The following is a 20,797-nucleotide window of genomic DNA, read 5'->3' as shown; positions in this document are numbered from 1 at the left end:
TATGCTCAAGGGAGTATTTGTCCTGTGTCCCTTATGATGTCACCACCTCTGACAGTGCTCTAAATGTTATGGCATCCCTTGTGATCAGGATGTACTTTCTGGAACTTGTAAGAGCAGCTCTAGTCATACCAAAGCAATTATTCGTCGGCTGCCATCTTCTCCTGAACCCACACCACAGACCTCTAAGAGAAAGAGCAAGACTGGCATTAGACAGTGCAACTCACCTTTATCTGAACAACTTTTTAATGGTTTGGACCAGAATAGGTAACCTTGTAGTTTACAAAACACACATGATGCATTTTTTTCTTAAAATGTATAGTTTTATAACAAAGCTCCTGGAGCCTGCTTTCTTATGTCTGGGGCAGATCGAGCAGCTGATTAAAGCTCAAGCAGAAGCTGCATATCCCAAACTGTGAACCCCTCTATCATAACCATGAATGGAGCATTCTGTGAGGTTGGACAGCCATGCCCTGTCCAGAGACTCTGTGCCCATTCAAGCACCTATAACACCAGATGCTGATTCTGCTTTAACGTTAGTATATGACCAGCAACAGGATTCCTTAACGAGAGGGGCAGGCCTCCCTTCATAAACAATGTGAATGCCAGAGGTCTCCAGTCCTGTTTCAACACGCGGTAACCTAGATAATCTTCATGTTGGGCCTAAGTTGCGTGAAGCTATTATTAATTCACCTCCAAAGGTGATTCCCTACATCCCTCCTCTTTATTGCAATTCAAGTGAAAATTGTACACAATATAAGAATAAAGTAATGCATTGGCAGGGGCCTCACACATCTTTGGGTATGCATACTGGTGCTTGAATCAATTTGGTTAGATGAGTGCTCTAGATTGAAAACAGGCTGAAGCCTTTTTTGGGGGACTGTGTGATCATTAACTTCTCCAGGGATGACATGGCAGCATGTGTTCTTGACTCTGTCAATCCGTTTGCAAAATCATCTATTTGTGCTTTAACATTGGGGTACTTTTATATGACGAATTTTTAGTCCCCCTTTTGGGCCTGGTGTCTTTCTTTCACCTGGGAGTTGGAACATGGGACAAGTGGTCCCTGTCAGGTTGGAAACTTCAAACAATTTTTGCCCCTTGGATTTCTGGACTCCCGGGATTGACTGACACAGTTGAACACTAGTCCCAGTTCCCCTCACAGGACTAAATATCTCTTCTGAGGGTGCTAGCACTCAGCGGACCAGCCGAAGAATGAACACCACTGCTACAAAACATGTGTTGCCTAATAAACATAATTAAAGGACTATGGGACCTAATATCTTTGTGGACATTTAATTTTGTGTGCTCATGGGATTTTTGAATAATTTGAGTTTTGACAAATTCAGGGCGTGGTGGTGACCCCCCTTTCCCTTTGGAACACAATTGTGTGTGAATTAACATTAACTGCAAAAAACTCTTTGTAAAATTGTAGTAGTGCGCCTGGAGACACAGAGTCACCTCTGGTTTTATAAAATCATCGCAATCAGATAGAGACTTCTGGTTGCAGATTCTTTACCTTAAAATTTCCCCCGGCGTCAGACTGGATCCGGAGATTTTTCTTCAAGCAGTATCATTGCACGTCGTCAAGTGGCGCGGGTCGACTCCATATCTGTTGTTGGCATCGTGGGCTCTGTGATGATGTTGCGGTCATATATTGGCGTCACCCTGGTGCGCTGACACCAGTTCTTTTCTTTCTGTGCCAGTCTACGTGCAGTTCTGTAGAAGAGCTACCCGCAGTCGCTTTTTGACTGACTTATTCGACCCAGTTTGTCAAACTTTTTGACTTCATGGTGTGTTGAGATGTCTTCCCGTAAGACCTGATTCAAGCTGTGTGACCCCTGTCACCGCATGATGTTGGTGACGGATCTGCATTTGGGTGCTTGTGGGATCTGGAGCACGACATCAACCCAGAGTCGTGCTTCGACTGCGGGGTCATGAACCTGAAGGCTGTGAGGGAGCCATCCCTAAAGCTCATGGCAGTCCGGCGGTCGGCTCTGTGTCGTTCCCGGTCTCGCTCGAGAGGAAGGTCACAAGACCATTCGCGGAGCCATTACCACTCGTCTTCGCCCCACTCCAAGTGCTCAGGACATTTGGGTCACAAGAAGAAGTCGTTGAAGAAGAACAAGCATTATTTGACTTCACCCCGTCGCTCGGCCAATGCCACACAGGAGGAGCATCGTCCTTCTAGGCCTTCATCCTCGGAGGCTGCTTCTGGTCAGCTCCGCACCTCCCTGAGTTTCCGGGAGCTGGAGCCACCCCTGCCCAACTCCGGTAGTTTTATGAGGCAATGTGACTCATATTTGGTCAGACCAATCCTCCTGTGACCCCCTTGGGCCCAGTAGGGTAGGCGGGGGCTCCCTCGGGTTCCACCCTGGCAGGTTCGGCCTCGACTCTGGAGGACACCCCAGGATCCGTTTCCAGACCTGAGCCAAAGTCGATCGTGCAATTGCGACCTTCCCTGGCACCAGTGCAGAAGTCGATGCTTCCGACGTCAGTCAGGCCCATATTTGACGTCGATCCCATACTCATTTCTGACCCGGAGCAGGAACGACGTCACCCGACGCTGATTCTAACTTCAACAGGGACATTTCTCCCCAGGTTGGATCATGACCAATATACCTGTGGGTATGGGTATGGTGAGAGTATGAAGCGGTTGCTGGACCATCCAGAATACTGGCTTGAAGACCCTTATATAGACTGGGCTGTGGAATTCGATGAAGGCAGTGGGTTGGACACCTCCCCTGACTCTGGCATGCTTTCTCCCCCTACCGCGGCTATGGAGTGGGGAGCCTCCTACTCGATGATGGTGCAAAGAGCAGCCGAGGTCCTGGGCCTCACGCTGCCTTGAGTGGTGGTCAGGACTAACCTGACTGAGGTGCTTCAGCCAGGGGTTCCACAACTGAACCCTTTTGCCCTTCAATGAGGCCCTCACCGTTGTCCTGCTGGGGACATGACCTAACCCAGCATAAGGACTCCTGTCAACAGGACAATCGCCCGCCACCATAGGCCTGCACCTAACAACCCTACGCCTGAGAGTTTAGCCATTTAGGCTTCTTCCTCTACTGGTGCATTCCCTTTCGCACCCCCGATTAGGGAATCAAAAAGCCTGAAGCAATTTGGGAAGAAAATGTTCTCTTCCTCCGTTCCGGCATTGCAGTCCGTGAACACCGCATGCCATTTGGGCTGTTACACCTAAACATTATGGGATATGGTCAGGCAGGTGCTGCCGCAGGTCCCGGAGGAGGCCCAGGCCATTCTCTCCCAAGATATTGCTGACAGGAGAGACCCAGCCACGTTCATGATTCAATATGGAGTGAACATCACCGACTCACTGGGCAGATCGAGGACATCCGACTTTTCAAGGGATGTCCAACAATCGCTTATGGACCTGCTCTTTGATAGCACCTGTCTCATCGGAGACAAGTGGTACTCGGTGCTCGAGCGCTTTAAAGAGTCACGGGTTATGGCTCGGTCCCTTGGCCTTGCAGCTGCTTCTCACCCCTCAGTCCTCCTTTTGCCCCTTTCGTGGCTACGGAAGGGGTACCCAACAGCCTCTATTTCTCTCCAGCCACCAGCCACCATGTGTGCATGCTGCCCAGCCTCTGCATTGCTGAGGACATGGAATTCAACGTCCCCATGTGTCAGGGAGCAAGTGATCGGCCCAGTACAACCTCCCTTCCCCAACCAGATCAGACACTAGTGACAGATGCAGCACTCCTGGGATGGGGTGGCCACATGGGAGAGGCGGAGATCAGAGGCGTCTGGTCTCCAGCGGAGTTCAACATCAACCTTCTGGAGCTCAGGGCGAGCAGACTTGCATTGAAGGCATTCCTTCCCTCTCTCAAAGGGAAAGTGATACAGGTGTTCATGAACAACACCTCCACCATGAGGTACTGCAACAAGCAGAACGGGATGGGGTTGTGGACCCTTTGTCTAGAGCTCATGCATCTCTGGACATGACTGTAATGTCAGGGCATATTCCTGGTGGTTCAACATCTGGCGGGCTCTCTGACCCCAGAACAGACAAACTCAGCCATCAGAGCATGGTCAATGAAAATGGTGTCTCTATCTGGAGGTGGCGCAAGTTGTCTTTCAGCAGTGGGAAGAGCCTTGGTTAGATCCGTTCGCCTCCGCAGAGAACGTGCAATGTCAGCTGTTTTGTGCGTTGGAGTTTCCAAGGCAGCATTCACTTTGCAATGCTTTTTGCCTCAAATGGAATTCAGGCCTTCTGTACTCCTTTGTGCCAATACCGCAACCCAGAGTTCCCAAGAAGATCAAGAACGACTGGGCCAAGTAATTCTTGTGGCTTCCGACTGGGCACGGAGAGTATGGTATTCCAAGCTTCTGAGCATGGCCTTTGATCCTCCACTCAGACTGCCTCTTCAGGAGGATCTTCTGTCGCAGCAGCAGGGAAGGGTTCTTCACCCGTACCTGTCCAGGCTCCGTCTTCTTGCATGAAGATTGAGCGGCGGCAGTTGACAGTTTTAGAACATCTGCTCAAAATTTATGATGTTATTTTGCCAGCCAGGTGTCCCCCACCAAAACGGTATGTGCCTGTCGTTGGCATAAATTTGTGGCATGGTGTACCAACAAAACTGTTGACTCCCTTTCTACATCTCTGTGTCTGAGATTCCTTTGTTTATTCTCTCTCTTGCCCAGCAGGGCTCTGCTTTGGGCACCCTTAAGGTTTCTCTGTCTGCAATCTCTGCCTTCCTCAGGCTTTCTGATCAACTCTCCTTGTTTAAATCTCCCACTGTTGTGAAAGTCTTCAAAAGTCTTAACCATATGTTTCCACATACCCTGCTCATAATGCGCCCGTGGGATTTGAACCTGGCCCTTACCTTCCTCGTGTGCTCCTTTTGAGCCTCTTCATAATTGTCTTTATTTGGCTCCTCACCTTAAAAAAGGCCTTCCTCATGGCCATCACTTCTGCATGGGGAGTGAGTGAGCTACAAGCTCTTTCTTCAAAGCCACCCTTCATCTTTGGCCATCCGCACAAAGTGGTATTTTGTAATAGGGCCTTGGTCCTCCCTAAAGTGGTCACGCCCTTTCACGTAGGCCAATCCGTCACCTTGCCTACTTTTTACACACACACCCACATCCTTCTAGTGAGGACAGGAGAGACTCTACCGTCTGGATCCAAAAAGAGTGTTGGAGTTCTACCTCAGCCAAACCAAAGACTTCTGGGTGGACGATCAACTCTTTGTGGGTTATGTGGGAGTGAAGAAAGGACATACGGTGCAGAAAAGCACCATCCCCAGATGGGTTGTTGTCTGCATCAAAATGTGCTACGCCTAGGCTAAGAAGCAACCCTCTGAGAGTTTACCTGCTCAATCCAACAGAGCATCAGCTGCAACCACTGCGTTAGCATGCAGAGTTCCAGTCCTGGACATCTGCCAGGCAGCAACGTGGGCATCCCTGCACATGTTCACCAAACACTACTGCCTGGGCAGTTGGGTCTGCAGGGACAGCTAGTTTAGTCGTTGTTTCTTCAGGACTTCCTAGGATGATCTTGTTTCGCAGACCCTCCTCCAGGGATGGTATTGCTTGGGTGTCTATTCTAAGGGAAGATATCGGCAACCAGAAGTCTCTATCAGATGAACAAGTAACTTACCTTTGGTAACAAATTATCTGGTAGGCACTTGTTCTAGTTGCAGATTCCTTACCAACCCACCCATCCTCCCTGCACTGCAAACTGATTTCTAGGGATAGGGGCTTCCTTCCAGGGTCCTAGTTCTGGCAAAACAGTCTGATGTTCTTCATGCCTCTGCGTTTCTTGCGTGGAAAGTAGTGAAAAGAAACTGACGTCAGTGCACCGGGATGGTGCCTCTATACAACTGTGAAGTCATCACGGCGACCACAACGCCAGCGACGGATGCAGAGTCAACCAACGCCACCTGACAGCACACAAAGGATACTGCTCAAAGAAAAATCTCCAGATCCAGTCTGACACCTGGGGGAAATTCTAGGATAAGGAATTTGTAACTACAATAAGTCTCTACCAGATAATTCATTACGGAAGGTAAGTAATTTGTTCTTTTCAGCCCTATTATTATAACACACTTAGGGGGTCATTTTGACCTTGGCGGACGGCGGAGGCCGTCCGCCAAGGTACTGCCGCTGAATGACCGCACCGCGGTCAAAAGACCGCGGCGGCCATTCAGACATTTCCTCTGGGCCGGCGGGCGCTCTCCAAAAGAGCGCCCGCCGGCCCAGAGGAAATGCCCCTGCAACGAGGACGCCGGCTCAGAATTGAGCCGGCGTAGTTGCAGGGGTGCGACGGGTGCAGTTGCACCCGTCGCGTATTTCAGTGTCTGCTTAGCAGACACTGAAATACTTTGCGGGCCCTCTTACGGGGGCCCCTGCAGTGCCCATGCCATGGGCATGGGCACTGCAGGGGCCCCCAGGGGCCCCGCAGCACCCCCTACCGCCATCCTGTTCCTGGCGGGAGACCCGCCAGGAACAGGATGGCGGTAGGGGGTGTCAGAATCCCCATGGCTGCGGAGCGTGCTCCGCAGCCATGGAGGATTCACAAGGGCAGTGGTAAACCGGCGGGAGACCGCCGGTTTACCCTTTCTGGCCGCGGCTGAACCGCCGCGGTCAAAATGCCCTCGGGACCACCGCCAGCCTGTTGCCGGTGCTCCCGTGGTCGGTGACCCTGGCGGTCACCGGCCACCAGGGTCAGAATGACCGCCTTAATGAGATGTGAAAACTATGCTGTCATTACATGCTGGTCAATTTAGATGGCTATACATGGCCACATGACCTATGTGTGCATTGAAACATATTTCAGTTGTCAGCCATATGACAGGACTGGTGAAATATCAACTTTAGAACTGTTTTCTAAATTGTCCAAACTGAACCTCAAGACAGCGTTTAGTGAAACTATGTATTGCCGATGTGTGCATTACTTAGTGTTTTGTCCTGCAACAAGAAACTTTACTAATGCTCCAGGGCCGCCTTCTCCATCCACTGTAATCCGGCCTGCTCTGACTTCCATAAGCCCACTTCCAGCTTCAGGACAGATCCCTCAGTGCTTTTCCTCCATTGCTTGGAATTCGGCACTGGGCCTCTGGGGGTGCCCAGCCACATCCATCAAGAGCCCAGACTCCGCTGGCCACCAGATGGCATCCAGAAGACTCAAGGCTGCTTCGCCAGATGCGGTCTTGGGCCTGAGCCACCGCAGACTCCCGTAGAGGAGACAGTGGGACCTGGGGCATGCTGGATCACGCACCAGCATCACTGAACCCTGGGGTGCATGTGGTTTCAGACCATTGGGGGACCCCCACACCACGCTGGAGCAGACATCTCCTCACTGCCTTCTTGTGGGGCCTCCAGTAGTGGGTCCCCACTATGGGAGACTTTCCAGGGCATATCACATTTGCTCCCTGGGCTCCTCCTCTGAACGGAGGGCACTGGAAATCTACCGTTTGGAGTTGTACTGATGGTTGCTGTCTCTCCTCCACTTCTCTGCCACCTGCCTCATGTAACTGTGTGTATGCTGCACCACACCTGACTACTTGTGATGTCCCTGGTTGGAAGCCTGAAGGCAAGCTTTAGCTTTGTCATTGGTCTGTGTCCTCTGGGCTGTTCCTCCGTGTTGTGGGCCCACTGGATGCCCAGGGAAGACCTCCTATAGTCTACTCCACCTCATCAGTTTGTCGTGTAGGTTCCCATTATCCTAATGAGGCTACTGCATTTGGGAGGCAGAATCGCATAGATTGTGGGGTACTAAGTACAATTCAACACCATGTGACACCTGTCTACCTAATCCGGGTTTTCCAGGTAACTAGCAGCGCCTCATCGCTGTCCAGGAACAGGGATGATTGTGGCAACTGGGTGCATGACAAGAAAGACTCCTCATAGGAATCGTGGTCGATAAGATCTCATCCCTTTCTCTCAGTTACATTGGTCTCACACAAGGAAAGACAAACAGAGGCAGAATATAGTTCAATAAGGATTTATTGAAGTAACTGCATCTTAGATAAAATGGCATGTATTGCAATAACTAGGATGATAAAACACAATAAAAGCAAGATTGTGACAAGGAGAGTGAAACACAAAAACAGTCCCACCATACTGTCACTCGGAATGGTAAATATTTTTCCTACTGAAGGTATGTTAGTGCACAACATAAGTCCTAATCCGCCCTCCAGGTTTCCCCCCTGGGAAGTTATTATCCCTCATATCTGAGCAAGGAAGCCTGCAGTCTAGAGAGACACTGTCCCCATAGAGGCCAGGGATTCGGTAGTCTGAGCAAGCAGCTGTAGCAAGCCAATCAACATTCGGCATGCAGTCATGGTCATCTGGCTGGAATCTCCCTGTAACGTGTATGGGACAAAGGAGTGTTTTTATAATAAAACAGTTGATATCCTGAGGAAAAGGTCCCCACGTGGGATATGTATTTTTCTGTGAATATTGCAGACACAGCATACCACTTTTGCCGGCAACCCTATCTGACTGTAGCCTTGAGGAAAGCACAAAGTGAACTGAATGTCCTGCTAAGAATGTAAGCTTTCCTAGACTAAAGAGCAATTAGATAGAGAAAAAAAAAACAACAGCGCAAATGTGGCTATTGCTAGGAAAATGAAGCAGTACTGAATCAAATTTATCTGGGCTAAAATGCACAACGGCGGGCCTAGTTTGCTAAAATAGTGTGTCTAAAACATGGGGCTGCAATGCGGAAGGACAACGACCCCCCTGCACATGCCCAGCCCAAAATTGAGAAATTAGCTGTCTCATCCTCCACAACAACTGGGTCTATGGGGGGGAGCTGCCGTTCCCCCCTAGTCGGAATCCAAGGACCTACATACTATATTGCAGTTCATTAAGACCACCCAGGAGGCATTAGAGACTGAAATTGGGGAGATAAAAAATTATTTTATTTCTTCCTCTGCCAGGACCTACGAAACGTGGCCAATAGGGTCTCTGAGGCAGACGTTGTCTCAGTATTACAGGATGACATTGCTAGCAGTCTCCCTGAACTCCTGTGTGGAAGATGCTAAAAAAAGGTTCAGTTGAAAGAATCTCCACTTCACATGTTTTCCAGAGGAAGCTAAATCCACCAATCCTGAGAAGTTCAATGAAGCATGACTGCCTCCAAGGTCGTCGAAGTTCAGCTCTACCACTGGTTTGTCATTGATCTGGCACATTGTGTCTGACACACTGCCTGCCACCGTACACACCTTCACGCCCTTTGAATGCTCAAATACTCAACTGTTATGACAGGTGCGATGCTGCGCGAGGCACATAAGGCCGGTTACCTGACGTTTCAATCCTCCTGTGTCATGATCTTCTCTGACTACACCCAAGCTGTTCAGCAACAAAAGATGTCCTTTGACAACATTAAACAAAAACTCTGTGCCATGAATCTCTGATTTATGCTGATGCTTCCAATGACTTCTTCTAATTCTTCAATACCGCAGAAGCAGGCTGGTAGTGGATGGCCAAAAGGAGAGATCTGCATGACTTTGCGGCCTGAGAAAGGACACCCCTGAATGACTGCCCTGCATGCCCCCCCCCACTCCCATGCCAAAGTAGGACACCGTGGGAGGTTCCGCAAGAACCAGATAGCAAGTCGGCATACTGGACTCCTCTGACACTCAAACCACCCAGATGTGTGAGGGAGAGCACTCCATGCTCAACACGACTGAATGCAACATGGCCCGGGGCCCCTGTGGGCGGATGACCTTGATGACATAAACCCCTTCGAGTGAAAGACTCTGGGATAATCAATTGTTCCTGTCAACGTTGACATGTTGAGTTGCTCGCTATGGCTGCATTCCCAGCCACACACATAAAGCAGATGTGGCAAATATCATGATGAGGAGGAGTCCAACCTCTAGCACTCAACACACACAACTGTATGGACTATTTGAATGGGGGTATTAGAAGGAAAGGTGTCCAGGGGTGGACGTATGTGGTGTAACGTCCTTGGGGGGGAATGTTTGTACTGGTTATGCTGTTTATTGTTCAAACCATACGCACTGTATGCCAGACTATTATGGTAGGTCACTGACATACTTCTAGCCCTGCTGCATTCTTTGCGGTCTGCATGACTGGTAGCCCAGTGGCTAATCATCAGCTTCCCTTTGCTATATCTACCCCTTTTGCCCACCATGATAATGGTTTCAGTTATGTCTTGGTAGCGTAAAGGCCTCCTGCGCTGCATTAAGAGGACAGCTATGCAAGCACACCACTCCACTGATGCATATGCTGCAGTAAACACACCTGCTGGTGTACCACTGTCCCTTCCAGTGTTTCTTCGGGTACGGCATAGTCAGGCTCAGGCTTTGCAAGCGGCTCCAGAGGCACAACCATGGCACAAAGGCTTTCCATTGCGTGTGACATTGTTTTCAACCGATTCCCTGGTGCAGATTTGCCAGACTGGAGGGGCTCCTTGCATGGAAGCAACGCGATTTCCTTAGTGTTTATGTGCCACATAGACAACTGCCCCCATCCTGGAGGCTGTGAAAGTCACTGTACTGGCCTTCCCACATGAGACTACCATTGTGAGTGGGGCATTCAGTGCTTCCCCTGCTCTAGACGCAGAATCCTGTGCAGATTGCACAATGATTCACACACACAGAGCCAAGCAGCTCAAATACTGGATGAACTCACTTTGCTTATGTGACACTTGTAGGGTTTGGTATCCCTGCATTAAGAAATATACCCACACTCCCCTGTGATGAAAACGCTCTCCCGTATTGATCTAAAGCTGCTTCTAGCGACTGATGGCCCACAAGTTCGGTATCCTTCCCAGGGGCATCATGGATCAGTCCCCAATAGCGCTCACCTTTGGGCCGTCCCACCTGCCACTGGTCCGATCTAGCTCCTCAGTGCGTGGTACCTTACAGACTATCAATGCTGTGATTATTTAGCTAGTGAGCTTCAAACCTACTTTGACACAAAACAGAACACTATGGCCTCGTCCAGCACAGTTTAGGCAAAGTTAAAGGCCACCGCCAGGGATCTAGCAAAGAGTTATATTCAATGCAAATAGTGAGATAAACTGCACCACATTACTGAATTTGAGACACAAATCTTGGATCTGAAGCAACACTACCTAGAGTGGAGCTCCAAAGCCCTTCACCATTGTTTAATACTTGCAAGGTCCTCCTTTGTGATAGATTGCCCTCAAATAAGGTCCTTCAGTGTTGGCAGGCATCGACCGGAACATTTATGAACATACAGACAAAAAGCTGGGAAGCTACTGTACTAACTAGCCACCAGAGATGTGGCCTCAGAAATAGTCCCAGGGGTCTGCGATTTCCTGGGGCAAATGAAATACCGCCTGATGAGATAGTGACTGTCTCTGCTGAATACTGTTGCCAAATCTACACCCCATAGCCATGCTCCTTACTCAAATGCCATACATCTACTCTAATGGATATCCCCCTTCTGTCGCCTTTGGTGGTCTTGAGGGTGGCCTTTGTCTCCACTATTGGCATGGATAAATAGAGGAAGTGATTTAGGGGATTAATTCTGGTAACACATCTGGCCCACTTGACTCCTTCCTTGAATACTCCCCAAATTTCAGAGCACCCTCATCCCCCTCCTGCTTACATTCAACAATGAGTAGAGGGAAATGGAGCCTCCCACCCCACCCCCCCCATCTGCCAGAACTGGACATAGTGACCATTCTTAAATCTAGCCTCCCTGCCTCTCAGTCTGCTGCATACAGACCCATTTTTCTAATCAACACTGAGTTTGAAATATTCACAAAAGTCTCAGTCTTATCCAACAGGCTTAAAGGAGGTCTTGCCACCCGGATCTTCCCAGAGCAGGGGGGTTTCATGCCAGGCCTCACCATCTGACATTGCATTTGCATGTACACATTGCACTAGCCTGCATGCTGGAAATATACGACCCCTGTGGGTTCTTTTTGATTGACTTCGAAAAGGCGTTTGACTCCATTGACTCGTCCTTCCTGGGTAAGGTGCTTGAATAGATGGGGTTAGGACCCTGTTTACATAGATATGTAGGACTCCTTCACTCTGAACCCTGGGTTCGGGGTATTGTCTTGACTTGTTTCTGATTTGGCAAGGAACCCAGCTGGGTGGCCCGCTATCCTTGCTTATATTTGCACTGGCCATTTAACCCCTCCCCCGCCTGGTGAGGTGCGAAACCTAGATTCATTGCTGGGAATTGGAGGGAGAGCACAAAGAGAATAGTTCTCTATGGAGACTATGTTAACCTGTTCCTCGCCAATCTGCACCTTTGAGAGCCTCTATATCTGACTTTTAGCCCTCTATGAGGAAGCCTCTTGCCCCAAAGGTAATGTGAGGAAATCCTTACTGATCACTCTCCCGGGGGTGGGGGGTGGATGGGGCAATGAGCTTATGTCTTGGCAGACATCTATTCCTATAAGACAACTCAGCATCCAGTAACTGGGTATTTACATATAGCACTTGAGTCCACTCTGAACTGGAATCCTAATTTCCCCCCTCTTGTGGTAAACATGAAGGCCGATCTCTATAAATAGAAACAACATCCACTCATCATAATCAGTAGAGTCGCTTTCTTTAACATGTTGACACTACCGCAATTTCTCTATGTCTTCCATATCTTATAGGTGTCAATCTCCAATAAGTGCTTCAAAGACATGGCATCCACAATTTGTTGCTTCCTGTGGGTGAGCTACCCACCCTTTCATCACCTTAGACAATACAAATGCTTTCAGTCAGCATAGGATGGAAGATTAGGAATGGTAGACCTATAACTATACTATCGCTCTGCCCAGACCTTAGTCATTAATGACTGGCTGTGCGGGGGACAGAGTGGCCAAGACTAACGGGTGAGGCTCTTTCCTTAGACAAAACTTTGGGCTCGCTGCACAGCAACCCTATTTCACTGACCCTGTGTCATGACCATACAAACTTGCCAAGTCAAATCAAAGAAGTGCATGAGAAAAGCAAAGAGATATCCTCAGTGGAGACAGCAAAGCCCAAACTGGAAGAAGGTTTGCAGAGTAATCTTGCGCTTATTTCAAAGGAAGAATCAAGAAGAAAAGATCCAAGATGGCCGCTGTGAGTCCTGAAGGTTAGTTACAGTTCTAGTCTTGCAATCGGTTGGTTGCTAGGTTACGAGCTCTCCTGCTGGAAGCCTTGCACTTCAACTGAGGTCTGACAGGAGTCAGCTGTGTGGAGAGAGAGCGCGCTTCAGAACAGAAACTCCTGTGAGGTAAAATTACATTTGAAGATTATATTACAGAAAACGGATAAATATTGTCAAGGTTTATTCGAAGAGTTTGATAGTAGACCGTTCCCGTGGAAGTCGGCAAGGCTACAGAGTTAATGTATGAATTAACCTTATGTTTACAAGGTTCTTGTTTAAGATATTAAAGTCAAAGAAAAAACGAACTTTAAAAGAGCAAGTATCTACAAATGTCAAGGTTATAAACAAAGGCCAAGTTTAAAGGAGAAACGAACTGTTAACAAATAAGCATTTACAAATTCAATGGTAATAAACCAAAATAGAGTTTAAAAGAGAAACGAAGTTAAATAAACAAGCATTTACAACTACAAGTTATCGACAGATGTCGAAGTAAGGAAGGAGAAACTAACTGTAATAAACAAGCATTTACAAATACAAGTTATCAACAAATGTCGAAGTAAGAAAGGAGAAACGAACTTTAATAAACACGCATTTACAAATACAAGTATTGACAGAAGTCACAATAAGACAGGAGAAATTAAATAACATCAGCTGATTTGAAGAACGCATTATCACCAACTATATGTGTATATATATATATAGCAACATAAAACCAATCTCTAACAAAGGTTGAGAAGTTCTTCCAGAATCAGTAATAAGCATTTTTTTAAGAAGAGCTATCATTTATAGAGAGAAGCAAGGCTACAGAGAACTCAGTGTGAGTGAAGAAATAATAGAATTAAAGAGAATTAAGTGTTGAGAGTAGAAAGTGAAAAACTGATGTTGTATGTCCCTAGTAATTGCGACTGTGACTCTTGCAGGTGCTGTATCAAATCTTAGATGTGAAGAGGCAGTCTGAGTACTGGCGTTCATCATCTCTGTGGCAGTCTCTCTACCATCCCATTCCCCTTTCCCCCTCCGGGGTACCCAGCACGAAGGATTAATATTCGTTGTGAGTAGCTCGGGTTGGGACTGAGGAGTTATCTTCTGCTTCTGAGGAAATCGAATTGAAGTATCCTGACACCCTGCCAGAGGTCATGAAGATGGTCATTAGAAACTGGCAAAGGGATATTGTCAAGGGGGAACCCTTTACACACTTCAGGACCAGCAGACCTACTTGAATATACCAGGGACTCAATCTCATTAATGCCTACAATTTAGACATGCTCTCTCTAGTCACAGGGCGGCCATAGCAGATCTGCCAAATTTAATCCACTCTAAGCCAGGCTTCCTATGGCACACCTGGGTAGGAATGGCATCTCGCATATATACCAAAGCCTTGTCACCAGTGCTCTAGACCACTTTGTGCTCTTTCAACAGAAATTGGAGGGATGAGAGCACTGGCTTGACGATGTTGACCGGCAGGAGGCCCTATGGGCCTCTGTGAACCAGCTATCTCCTCCCACCTCTGTGTAATCTGTCTGAACTATCACCATGCAACCTATCTCTCCCCCAACCCCTATCTGGCATGAGGGTAAGATTCCTGACCCAACCTGTTTACATTCCACCTGCTCAGATGCAGATTTCTTTCAGATGGTCTGGCAATGCCCTTTTATTGATGGTTACTGGCACTAGATTGGGAAAACCATGGGCTGAATCTTGAGACGAAGCAAAGACCACTGCTTGTCATTCTGGGGGATTGGAAAGGACCAGAGGAGATCTCATCCTGATGGGTATGGCCATGCTGGTGACAAAGGTAGTCATTGTTCATGGATGGAACCTACTGATATGTCCCCTTGCTTACAGTATGGCGCAGGGACTTGAACAAAAGGAAGAACCTATCAACCCGCCAGCGTATGCCACCAGAAGCACACTAGAATTTGGGGTAAATGTTTGAATCATTATGGGCTGGGCCCCTAAGGCATGGTTGTATGTAATAGTCAGTTTTGGAGTTATTCTTGCTATGTACCACATTGTTTCTTTGAAGCTGAACTGTGACGTTTCTATGGTTGTTTATTAATATAGAATCAATACAATTGATTATCAGAAATCATTTAAGTGTGCATGGTTACTCAAAACCCAATCAAAACGGGATGTCAGAATTTATTGCCCAAAGTAATTCAGTTTACTTGCCTTGGATTGGGTACATTACCAAACTTTGGTAGACAGAATTCTTCAAGATCATTAGTTTTCCCAGGGGCATATGAACATTGTCTCCTACTTTTAAGTGCCAGACTCTACTAAAAATAAGTCAAGCAAGCAAATCTAGCATATATGAGTACCTGAGCAATGATAGTGGAAGCCCTGTTTGGAAAATAAACCTTCATAGAGGTATTTAAACCACCCAGATTGCAATCCTGATATGGAAATATTTGGTAGGGTATGGCAAGGGTGTCGCTTCTTCTTGGACTCTAGTGCACTGATACTTGGAAGGGGTTATAAGATTGAAATCAGATTTGATCCAAAAGAGTAGACTATATTGAAAAAATGACTAGCAAATTTAGAAAAGTTAATTTGAGGGGATGATGAAGACAGCCAATCAAAACTGTGATGATATGAAGCTGAAGGGAAAGGTCTTGCAGAGGGACCACAGAAAGCTTATAATAACCAGGAGTGACAAGAACCTCAAAATGTCTGCACCTATGCCTATCATTTAACTTTCCTAGAAAAATTGGCACACACTATAGCCTCCTGCAACATTAGTGCATGGGAGTAGATTCTCCTGATGGGTTTGTAATTCTCCAAGCCACAACCTACAGATTGTGACTTCTTTGCATTTCAGACTATGTACATCTAGACCAGGCGGTTTGCAACAGAAAGGAATGTGAGGAACTGAAATTAATTTTGATTTTAAAGTGAGCTTACTGTAAAGCAAAAGAATATTTTCAAAGCGTTAAATAAAAGCACAATCACATTGTTCATGATTCAGGTAAGAATTAAGTGTGATCAATTCACCTACAAGATATGCATTGAAATGTACTCCTCAGTTGGTGACTTAGACAGTACTGTGTTTTGAAAAGTAATGTAGCTCTGTGCTATTGGAAGTGTAATGCAATACTACATTATACTGTTCACAGTTAAGAAAATAAATATATATTAACTGAATAGAACTATGATTTGCTTCTAAATATTCTTTAATTATTTCAAAGATTGAAAGGCATGACAATTGTGCTTATGACTTCCTTGAAGTCCGAGATGGCAACACAAAAGACAGCCCTTTGATTGGACATTTTTGTGGGTATGAGAAACCGGAAGATATTAAATCAACTTCAAATATGCTGTGGATGAAATTTGTGTCTGACGGGTCTATCAACAAAGCTGGCTTTGCTGCAAATTTCTTCAAAGGTATGGCTTAAGGCAGTGCAAATATGTACATATAAATTAATCTTTTATAGGCCACGTAGTGTGGTGTTGGATTTTGGAAAGTTCAGTAGTGTTATGATGTGCAATAGCTTGGTATGTGTTTTTAACAGCGATATTGGGATCAGCAATAAAATAAGTGTTTTGCCTTTGTCTAAATAAACATTGAATTTTCAACCACTTGTTCTAAGGCTGCTGGCTTCAGTCATCAAGGCCTGCTCAGTCACCAGTTATATATCTAGTGCAGCTCTACAAAACGTTGCTTCCTTACAAAGTTTTTTTCATCTTTCATGGTTCCTCAGTGTTTGGAATTCTCGGATCCTTTGATTCATCTTTGCTGCCATAAACCTATCCAGGCCACCACTTTATGCAATTCTGTCTAAGTGATTTCTTGTGATCTCTTTTCTCCATGAACTGCTCCTCCTGAGTACTTTTACATGGGTTCGGCTTGCCAAGGAATGCAAAAACTCAGTATGGCTTAATTATTGGAAAAATATACTAATGTACCGTATTTATCGGCGTATAACACGCACCGGCGTATAACACGCACCTCATTTTAAAAGGAAATTTCAGAAAAAAAAACCATTACATTTTATCGGCGTATAACACGCACACATCATTTGCCCCCTATTTTCAGGGAGAAAAAGTGCGTGTTATACGCCGATAAATACGGTATTATGATTTTTGACATTGTCACTAGCATCATATTTCCTCTTGTTTCTCCTTTTATGTGTTACAGTACAATGCAGTGACACAGGGTTGCTTAATGCTCTCTCCTTGTGTTTGAGAACCTTCTACCTACAGACATCTATCTAGTTATAAATGAGGTTTGAGTTGAATACATTAATTACCATCAGTTGAATTCTTTTGGCTCACTAGTTGAGATCGTTGGGTGTCTGAATACTGTTTCAGTGAAGAGTGGGCAAGAGAAGGGGAGCACTAAAACCTCTGTATATTTATAAGGTTTTAGGGTGTTTTGTCGGCTACAAATTGTGGAAGATGTGTAACAGAGGTCATGGGGGCAATCTTAGGGCTAAGAAAAAGCACATTGAGCTAGTCAGTGAATCCTTTTCTGATTCTTCTCTAGAGCCCTAGCTTTTGCCAGGAAAATAAGCAAAGGTGTCATATAAGACATAAATATGTTTGCTAGAGTATTCAGCTCTGTGTGTTGTGGTAGATGTGGGATACAGTAAAAAGCTGAATGAGAAGTCTTTCACAACTGTAACAGATCACATATGATGAAGCTTGGCAGTTCTCTTTTTCCTTCTCCTAATTTCTAGACTCCTCTTCAATCAGGGGAAAGCAGAATCATAACTTGGAGGCAATTAATTGGTGAGCTCTCAGCCTGTCTGAGTTAGATCTCCTCATGACATCACCATTGTCGTTGTTCACCCACATCTGATGTGGCCCTGCAGGATGACATAACGGAGGTCATCTTTGTGAATTGCAGAGTCTATCAAAAATAGCACTTTTAATTTCACATCAGTGCTTGTGTTTTTGCTAGCCCTTAAGTTGTCACTTGTGAAACATTTGTACACTCACTCTACTACTTGCTTGCCACTTTATTTAAAAAAAAAAAAAAACACTTTGTTATTTTTTTTTTCATAAATGTGATTGATGGAACCTCAAGCATGGCTCACAAGCAGGTCAATGACAACAGCAATACAGCAGGTAAATGTAGATTTTTCCCAGGTTGATGGTCAGAAAATCTGGATTTCATTAAAGACACAGAGGAGAATATTATTGCAATCTCCTTTATTGCCCCTACTCACAGCAGCTCCTTTAAAGAATACAGAACTTCAAATTCTAAACTTCACCAAAAGGCCAGGCCTCTCAGCCATCATCCTTTTTTTGCATGCTGCCAAACACAACATAAGCATTTGTCAAAAACTTCACAAATTTTAACCAAAGTCCAAAAACAAATCTTCTGTAATCCAGCACGAATAATCTCATGAGGTCCACGATTACTCCATCTTCCGCCTATGTTTTGCACGGGCTACAGGGTAAAAAAAAAACACAACATATTAAATATAAGAGACAATTTAAATTGAGGGATAATATTAGCCTCTGTGTCTTTCATAAAATCCAGATTTTCTGGCCATGAAGCTGGGGAAAATCTACATTTTATGTCAAGACCGGAGGCTAACATTATTGCAAGTTCATAGCTTCTCCAATAAATAAGAATCCGCATTCTCTACAGGTGTAAAATAAAACCTCCTAAAGATACTATCATTCAACCAATCAGCACATCTCAAAATATCCTGCAAATCACCTTCCAACATAAAAGCTTTCAAAGCAGAAGCATTCCTCACTAAATGTGCACCAGACAAACTGTCATCCACACCAGCATTCTTAATTATCTTTTTCACCCAATGAGCAAGAGCAGGCACACACACAGCTTTAAACGGATGTCTAAAAGATATCAATAACTGCTTCTCAGACGATCTTAACTGAGAAGTTCTTTCATACTCCTTAACACAACGAGCAAAAACACAACCTCTCATACTCATCAAAATAAGGATAAAAACTGTTTCTGAATTTGTCTTAGTCTTTTTATTCAAATAAAAACATACCCCTTCTGGACTGCAAATCATTGAACTAATATCAAATGCTCTCACATCACAAGCCCTTCTGAAAGATCGTAAACACAATAAAATGGTCAACATTTGAAACAAATCTCTCAAATTCAAATCTTCATTAGCTCCCAAAGCCTCCAGATAACTAAGCACCTTAGAAATGAACCAAACAGAATTGTATCTCAAGACTGGTGATTTTGAAACTCTTATTCTCACTAAAAGTTTCACCTAAACACTCTGCCCAACGCTAACACCATCTAATAAAACATGTCCAGCAGCAATTGCAGATCTATGAACAGTAATGGTCCTGTAAGAAAAATCTGACTTGAACAGATGTGACAAGTAATTTACAACTTCTACAATGTCCACTGAAACAGAATCAAAATCCCCTTCCACACACCAGCATACCCACGTCTGCCATGCCAATGTATATATATATATCTTCCTGGTGCCCAGGATTCTGTAATGAGGTCAGAAGCCTCTCTTGAAAGTCCTGACACCTCCAAAACACGCCTGAAATGTTCCATGCCACCAACCTCAACTGATCGACATTTCCTTGGATCTCACCCTAGAAAAGTTAATATCTTAACATCCAAATCTGGTGTAGCAGTAATTTTATATGCTAAATTAGGTCTAGGCCATTCTGAGCATAGCCTCATCCTAACTTCTTTAGGAATCTGTTTTCTCAGCCATGTTTCAAAGTAATTTGTTACATGCGGAGCTGGGGTCCACTCAGGGGAAAGCCGATGCCTAATCAACAAAGCATTAAACATATATTCACCCAGCAGATCTGTAAGTGACCCTGCTTTATCACCTTTAACATCATTAGTCTCTTCTGAGCGTTGAGTAATGCCAACTTCCCCTTCACCTGAATCAAAAGCTGATGAACAGCTTAATTCCACTTCCACACTGCCTGATGAATCATCACAAAGGACAGATGAATGTTTACGTACTTTTTTATGTTTCTTTATTATTTTCTCTGGACCCCACCACCATGTTTTGTGCGACTATAAAAACCTACATCTGTCCCAGATGATTTACATTTTTCAGGCACACACTGATCCGTCTCCAAATGTTTGTTTTCTGCTCACCTTACCCCCTTTTTGTAAGTGGACTCTCACGAGCAAACCAAAACCTCTCCTCCTGGCTTGTCATGCATTTTTCTTTAAGTAAATCATCAATCTTTATCTCCAACATATTGTCTAAATCTGTTGTAAAGTTATTTAATAAATTGCAATGTTTTTCCTCCTCAATTTATCCCAAACTTTGCAGCTCTGGCATAACATTCAGAATCCTAAATTCCAAAAAGTCTATTCTTAAAATACAAATGATTTAGAAATGTATCTAACTAGATAACTATTTCCATAAAACAATTTCATGACTCGCCTCCTACTGGAAATCACTGCACCTCAGACCTCTAACAGCCTTCCCTGAAGTGAAAACACCGTTCCAGTTAAACTGAAAAATACTGAAGCTTAGCTGACCTCACAAATGGCACAATTAAACAAAAATCTTATCCCAGTGTTACAACATGGCCACCAAGTACAACGTGAGAGCCAGACTCTTTAGTCCTCCTTTAATTTTACTTGAACTAATCAATGCACACCACATTTTGAGAATATATCTTTGTTTTAACTCTTTATTAAACAAAGCTCCACGTGCATTGCATACATCTGACTTCACAGGATTTCTTAGACAGCCATAATTCTTCTTAGCATCACTTAACATCATGTTAAATACAAATTGCATAAGACCGTTCAGACATC

At 45.3% G+C, this 20,797-nt stretch overlaps 1 protein-coding gene across 1 annotated transcript in view; it reads left to right on the top strand.

The window, feature by feature from the left end:
* The window catches only part of TLL2 (tolloid like 2), a 1,863,287-nt gene that overhangs the window by 1,387,690 nt on the left and 454,800 nt on the right, over positions 1-20,797 (top strand). Inside the window, exon 13 of the mRNA XM_069240439.1 lies at positions 16,245-16,440. Coding sequence (XP_069096540.1) covers positions 16,245-16,440 — 196 coding nt within the window. The remainder of the gene's footprint in view (positions 1-16,244; positions 16,441-20,797) is intronic.

The sequence above is a fragment of the Pleurodeles waltl genome, chromosome 6 (assembly GCF_031143425.1).
Source record: "Pleurodeles waltl isolate 20211129_DDA chromosome 6, aPleWal1.hap1.20221129, whole genome shotgun sequence".
NCBI classification, from domain to species: Eukaryota; Metazoa; Chordata; class Amphibia; order Caudata; family Salamandridae; genus Pleurodeles; species Pleurodeles waltl.
Note: the sequence above shows the minus strand (reverse complement) of the source record. Positions and strands in the feature narration are given on the sequence as shown.